The sequence below is a fragment of the Sprattus sprattus genome (assembly GCF_963457725.1).
Source record: "Sprattus sprattus genome assembly, chromosome: 2".
NCBI lineage: Eukaryota > Metazoa > Chordata > Actinopteri > Clupeiformes > Clupeidae > Sprattus > Sprattus sprattus.
In genome coordinates this window covers 3,559,358-3,566,857 of record NC_137921.1, presented here as the reverse complement: position 1 = coordinate 3,566,857, position 7,500 = coordinate 3,559,358, and the positions used below count along the sequence as shown (strand labels likewise).

At 45.2% G+C, this 7,500-nt stretch overlaps 1 protein-coding gene across 1 annotated transcript in view; it reads left to right on the top strand.

Moving 5' to 3' along the window:
• Positions 1-550, top strand: part of LOC308361046 (mitochondrial carrier homolog 1-like) — a gene marked incomplete at both ends in the record, with an annotated part of 8,285 nt that extends 7,735 nt beyond the window's left edge. Inside the window, one exon of the mRNA XM_080833292.1 lies at positions 482-550. Within this exon, the coding sequence (XP_080689418.1) occupies positions 482-550 (69 nt within the window). The remainder of the gene's footprint in view (positions 1-481) is intronic.
• Between the last annotated feature and the right edge of the window lie 6,950 nt (positions 551-7,500).

The window sequence follows — 7,500 nt, the reverse complement described above, 5'->3', positions numbered from 1 at the left end:
TCCTGGACTAATTAAGTATGGATACAGTGCGGAATATATACTTCAGTACTATACTACAGTATGTTTAAATATATTCAGTTAAGTATTTACATGCTGGTATGAATAAACTTTAGCCTGTGTGTGTGTGTGTTGTGTGTGTGTGTGTGTGTGTGTGTGTGTGTGTGTGTGTGTGTGTGTGTGTGTGTGTGTGTGTGTGTGTGTGTGTGTGTCTGTGTGCGTACGTATCCATGTGTGTGTGTGTGTGTGTCCATGTGTGTGTGTGTTTGTGTGTGTGTGTGTGTGTGTCTGTGTGTCTGTGTGTGTGTATGTGTGTGTGTGTGTGTGTGTGTGTGCGTACGTATCCATGTGTGTGTGTGTGTGTGTGTGTGTGTGTGTCTGTGTGTGTGTATGTGTGTGTGTGTGTGTGTGCGTACGTATCCATGTGTGTGTGTGTGTGTGTGTGTGTGTGTATGTGTGTGTGTGTGTGTGTGTGTGTCCACAGGGCCAGCTGTTTCGAGGCTCCAGCTTCTTCTTTCGCCGAGTGCCTGTGACCGCCCTGCCTGTTGATTAGCCACGCCCACGACCACAGACCCCGCCCATCCACAGTGGACCCTCCTCATTGAATGCCTGTATGTGGAGTAGCCACACCCCTGGAGTAGCCACACCCCTGGATTAGCCACACCCTAAACGACCTTTGACCCCTACCCTCTGCCAAATCTCCTAAGGTGCCAAAGGCTGACCCTAACCCTTTTCCCCGACTCTTGATCTTTCCCTGACCCTTAAACCGATCCTAGCACTGACCGTGACCCCTTCTCTCAGGAATAGACCTCCCCTCTCTCTTCTCATCTTCACTCCTCCTCCTCTTCTCTCTCTCTCTTTCTCTCCTCTCTTCTTTCCTTCTCCTTTACCCTAATCTCCTTTCAACAAATGTCTTATCCTCCTCCTCCTCCTCCTCCTCCTCCTCCTCCTCCTCCTCCTCCTCTCTCTCTTTCTGTCCTCTCCTCTCTCTCTCTCTCTCTCTTTCTTTCGCGTTCTCCTCTTCTCCTGCCCTCTCTGATCTGTGCCATCTTTAGATGCTTGTGTGTTTAGATACCTGTGTGTGTGTGTGTGGCATCCCAAGTTAGTGCCCACGTCTCTTGGCATCAGTGCCCTCTCCTACTGCAGTGCCAACCCCCCATCTCTGCTCTCACCCAGGCATCAGATGTACTGAGTCCCCTAACCCTATCCTGGTACTACCCACCCCCCCATGGCTGTTATACCCCCTATCCTGGTACTACCCACCCCCCCATGGCTGTGATACCCCCTATCCTGGTACTACCTATCCCCTCCTATCCCTGTGATACCCCCTATCCTGGCACTACCCATCCTCCTATGGATGTGATGCCCTCTGTCCAGGCACTACCCATCCTCCTATGGCTGTTATACCCCCATCCGGGCACTACCCATCCCCCCATGGATGTGATACCCCCTATCCTGGCACACTACCCATCCTCCTATGGCTGTGGTGCCCACTATCCTGGCACACTACCCATCCCCCCATGGCTGTGGTGCCCACTATCCTGGCTGTCTTACCTTTAGGGGTGTGGTCCTCTCTTAGGACAGGTTTAATTCTGTTCCTGTGGTGTTTGATCTGTAACATGTAACATGTAACAAAAAATGACTTTTTAATAAGATATTTTACCCGGGTCACAGTGGGCTCGTATAGTTCGAACACAGTCATTCTAACTCGTGATCGATTTACCGGCCGTTGCACTAATTTATTGAATCTTTTTGTTATTGAATATTATTGTTTATTTTTTGTTCTTTCACAGCTTTATTTTTATATGTATAGTTTTTATCTGACTTTATCTAACTTAATTACTTTCTTATTTTTCTTGTAACATGTTCATGCCAAATATGTTCTTCTTGGTTCTCTCCATTTTGGTTTGGCGTTGTTTTCCCGTGTTTCCTTTCGTTTGTTTTTCTGTCCTTGTGAGGGTTTTGCCATGAAGGCCAGAGTGGATCACTGTGGCCTCAGCTCTCATTCTACTCCATATTCTACTCATCATTCTCCTAATGGCAGCTATCTCTGGCCCCAATCTGGCCCTGGTCTGGCCCCGGTCTGGCCCTGATCTGGCCCCGGTCTGGCTGTACTCTGGCCCAAGTGTGTCACAGAGTTTGATGCCAAATGGGTATCTGCTGCTGTGTATGTAAATACTCTGACCAGTGATACAGATGTTTGTATGACTCCGAGAAGGAGGCAATGGAGATGTGTGTGTGTGTGTGTGTGTGTGTGTGTGAGTGTGTGTGTGTGTGTGTGTGAGTGTGTGAGTGTGTGTGTGTGTGTGTGTGTGTGTGTGTGTGTGTGTGTGTGTGTGTGTGTGTGTGTGTGTATGTGTGTGTGTGTGTGTGTGTGTGTGTGTGAGTGAGTGTGTTATCGCTTTAGTGTGGACATATCAAGCTAATATCACATCACCTTATGATGCTATGGTTACCGTGGTGATGAAGTGGTGAGGTGTTTTCCTGTGATGAATTTCCTCCTCTGACCCCTAGCCACTAGCCACGACCCCAGCCACGGCCTCGACCTGGAACAGATCTGGTGCTAGATTAGGGTCAGATGCATGCCAGGTTAGAGGTTGATGAGGGTCAGATTAGGGGTTATTGAAGGCCAGATTGGGGTCAAATGCATGCCAGATGAGGGCCAGATTATGGGTTATTGAGGGCCAGATGAGGGGTTGATGAGGGCCAGATTAGGGGTTGATGAGGGCCAGATTAGGGATTGATGAGGGCCAGATGAGGGGTTGATGAGGGCCAGATTAGGGGTTGATGAGGGGTTATTGAGGGCCAGATTAGGGGTTGATGAGGGCCAGATTAGGGGTTGATGAGGGCCAGATTAGGGGTTAATGAGGGGTTATTGAGGGCCAGATAAGGGGTTGATGAAGGCCAGATTAGGGTTGATGAGGGTCAGATTAGGGTTAGGGTTAGGTGAGGTATCAGATTAGGGTTGATGAGGGTCAGTTGCTGTGTGGGGACCCCTGTGTTATCTGTGATTCACACCAGAGTCTTACTGAAGATCTGCTCTCCCGCTGGTCACCATTTACTTCCCAGGGGCAGCAGTGAATGGAGCAGAACTGCGCCCCCCACTGGAGCAAGTGGTGTAGGACAGCTAATTAGTGCAAGAATGTGCCATTAACCTCCAAATGACACTCCGCCTTCCGCCGTTAGCCCCCTGGCTAAGGAAGTGCTTAATCTCTGCTTTGTTAGCCCTTGGCTAGGGAAGTGCTCAAACTCTGCTCTGTTAGCCCTTGGCTAAGGAAGTGCTCAAACTCTGCTTCGTTAGCCATTGGCTAGGGAAGTGCTTCATCTCTGCTCTGTTAGCCCTTGGCTAGGGAAGTGCTCAAAATCTGCTTCGTTAGCCCTTGGCTAGGGAAGTGCTTAAACTCTGCTTCGTTAACCCTCACAGCGTTAGCCGTTATTTTCACCTCTCATTTGTCAAGAGGTCGCTGCATGTGTACTGAATGCCTGTCTGTGTGAGTGTGTGTGTGTCTGTGTGTGTGTGTGTGCTGTTTAACTCGAGTCTGAGGTGATGGGAAGGCCTTGGCTTTGGTTGCCATCATATGACATCTTAGTGAAGGGTACACAATGTTTTTTTTTCTGTTGTTTTTGTCCCCGTCTTTAATCATATCAAGTGTTGCATATGTGCGGCACAGTTGAAGGTGTTTTACCCTTGCAGATAGTGACTCTGTTCTGTCATGTCACAACACTTCAATGTCATATGTGAGGTGGTGTTGAAGTCATGCAGTGTGTTATCTGTTCCGTTCTGTGAGTCCTCCTTGCCTTGTGTTCAGAGTTCATAAAGACAATAACAATCTGAAGACGTGTCTATGAAAATTATTATTTTACATGTTTGATTGTTTTATTTAAAGTGACTAATGCTGATTAAAACACCAACACAGCACCCAAATATCAACTGTGTGTGTGTGCGTGTGTGTGTGTGTGTGAGAGAGAGAGATGCGACACCAGACACTACACACATTGTGCACATACATGACTACACACACACGTGCGCACACACGCACAGGCACAGGCACAGGCACACGCACTTCACAAATTGTACACATACATGACTACAACCACACTGTGTGTGTGTGTGTGTGTGTGTGCGTGTGTGCGTATAAGAGAGAGAGAGAAGCGACACCAGACACTACACACATTGTGCACATATATGACTACAACCACACGGTGCAAATAAATAGCCATCTAATAATACCTAGAGGTGACAGTTTAGCCATTTGCACCCTAACCCGTCAACACAGCACAGATTTCATGTCCTAGACCGCCATAAATCAGAGCGATTAGTTTGGTCTTGTAACCACACAGTGTCAGAGCGATTAGTTTGGTCTTGTAACCACACGGTGTCAGAGCGATTAGTTTGGTCTTGTAACCACGATGTCAGAGCGATTAGTTTGGTCTTGTAACCACGATGTCAGAGCGATTAGTTTGGTCTTGTAACCACACAGTGTAAAAGCGATTAGTTTGGTCTTGTAACCACACAGTGTCAGAGCGATTAGTTTGGTCTTGTAACCACACGGTGTCAGAGCGATTAGTTTGGTCTTGTAACCACACAGTGTCAGAGCGATTAGTTTGGTCTTGTAACCACACGGTGTCAAAGCGATTAGTTTGGTCTTGTAACCACACAGTGTAAAAGCGATTAGTTTGGTCTTGTAACCACACAGTGTCAGAGCGATTAGTTTGGTCTTGTAACCACACAGTGTCAGAGCGATTAGTTTGGTCTTGTAACCACGATGTCAGAGCGATTAGTTTGGTCTTGTAACCACGATGTCAGAGCGATTAGTTTGGTCTTGTAACCACACAGTGTCAGAGCGATAAGTTTGGTCTTGTAACCACACGTTGTCAGAGCGATTAGTTGGGTCTTGTTACCACACGATGTCAGAGCGATTAGTTGGGTCTTGTTACCACACGGTGTCAGAGCGATTAGTTTAGTCTTGTAACCACACAGTGTAAAAGCGATTAGTTTAGTCTTGTAACCACACGGTGTAAAAGCGATTAGTTGGGTCTTGTTACCACACGGTGTAAAAGCGATTAGTTTGGTCTTGTAACCACACAGTGTAAAAGCGATTAGTTGGGTCTTGTAACCACACGGTGTCAAAGCGATTAGTTGGGTCTTGTAACCACACCGTGTCAAAGCGATTAGTTGGTACTTGTAACCACACGGTTTTAGAGCGATTAGTTTGGTCTTGTTACCACACTTTTCACAGAGATTAGTTGGGTCTTGTTACCACAGTGACAGAGCGATTAGTTAACGGCGGACATTTGAACACTTCCCCAGAGAAACACAAGTCCTCAAAGCAGCAGCCTACTTCCTGGTTGGATAGTTTTTGAAATTACCATAACCATAACAATAACAATATCAGGGGCATGGGATGTTTCTCTAAGAGCAGTTTTAGAGCCTTTGCACTGTGATGCAAGGATGGAAACTCATCTGCACGGCCCTGTTGGTATGTATTATTGTTATTACCTCCGCCAAGGAGGTTATGTTTTCACCCCTGTATGTTTGTTTGTTTGTTTGTCTGTTTGTTTGTTTGTTTGTCAGAAGGATTACGCAGAAACGCATGGACCGATTTCCATCAAACTTTGTGGGGAGATTGGGTAATATAATGGCAATAATTGATTAGATTTTCAGATGTCAAGGTCAAAGGTCAAGGTCACAAGGCGGAGGTTTGCATTCTCTGAATGCTCCCATTCTTGTTTTATCTGAAACTGAACAATTCCTTTTGAGGAGATCTTTACAATGTGCTGATCGATGTGTAGGCTCTTGAACATGGGGCAGCCATTCATTATGGGAGCCGTTGATGCACACACACGCGCACACACACACACCCACACACACACACACACCCACACACACACACACAGGTCTTACTATAAAAACACCATTGCACAACACACTTGCAGACAGTATGGTTTATATTCATAGCATTTATTTACATTCAGGCTGTTAACAGGAGTCATCTGAGTTCATTTAAAATCAGTCTCTGTCTCTATGGCAACCTGTGGAGTTGTCTGCTATAAGTCAAGCTGCCTGATGAGAATGTAACAACCTCATACACATATGTTTGCATTTAAAACTCTTTTTTTTCATTTTCCCTTACAGAACAATATCCAGCATATTCTCTTAATTCCCTCTGACACATTATATACGAGAGAAAGGTTCTCTACACATAGATCTCAACAAAACCCAGATGTCCCTGTTTGTGGCATTCTAATGGAGACGTTACTAAGACGACCAGTTACTTACATGCACTGTTTCTGCTTGTCAAATAAAACATTGCTTTGGAGCTAAAATGGTGTTACATGTAAAAAGCAAATACAATCTTTATCCATAAAATTCCTATATGAATAAAACAATATAGAAAACACAGACCACATTTCTTTGCATGTAGCCATCATTTGTGGATGCTATACATTTTACAGAAACATACAGCCAACTGCAGTCAGTTAGGATTGCAATGGAGGCAGCAACAGGCCAAGCAGAAGGAGATACGTGTTATGATATGAATCTGTGTCATAAGCTGTCATGAGCTGATATGGGCCGTCATGAGCTGTTATGAGCTGTCATAAGCTGTCATGAGCTGTTATGCGCTGTTATGAGCTGTAATGAGCCGTTATGAGCTGTCATAAGCTGTAATGAGCTATTATGAGCTGTCATAAGCTGTTATGAGCTGTAAAGAGCCGTTATGAGCTGTTATGAGCTGTCATAAGCTGTAATGAGCTGTTATGAGCTGTCATTAGCTGTAATGAGCAGTTATGAGCTGTCATAAGCTGTTATGAGCTGTTATGAGCTGTTATGAGCTGTTATGAGGCGTCATAAGCTGTTATGAGCTGTAATGAGCCGTTATGAGCTGTTATGAGGCGTCCTTCAGTAAGGAATGATGCCTCACATACCTGACTGAGAATTACAAGGGAGTAGCAAAGTTTTCTACACTACCCCTTTAAAGCTAGCCTGGTTCCTATTGGTTCCAGCTACCTGGCTACCTTAAAGGCACAGTCTGCAATATTTGACAGATGTTTATCAGCCTTAATGGCCATTCAGAATGACATGAAAGGAGACTTAAGACAAAATGAAACTGCATTTCCTCAAGATCAAAGAGACTTATCTATACACTCCTGTAAAGACATTCAGCATACATAATAAGACATGAATTGATTGTAAACAAAAACTGATGTGCAAGATATGTATTTATAAACATAAAGCTTTTCAAAACAGTTTCCAGCATAAAAAGGCGGAGTAAAATATGTTTTGCAGTCAAAAGATAGAAGTCTGTTCTGTTAATCGTTTGCATTCGATTATAGACCAAACATGCAAAAAAGGCAGCTTTCTTTTTCACACACGCCCCCCCCCCCACACACACACACACACACACACACACACACACAGTCAGCTTTCTTTCTCACACACGCCCACACACACACACACACACACACAGACAGATTTATTTCCATCTCCAGCCTATACACTGT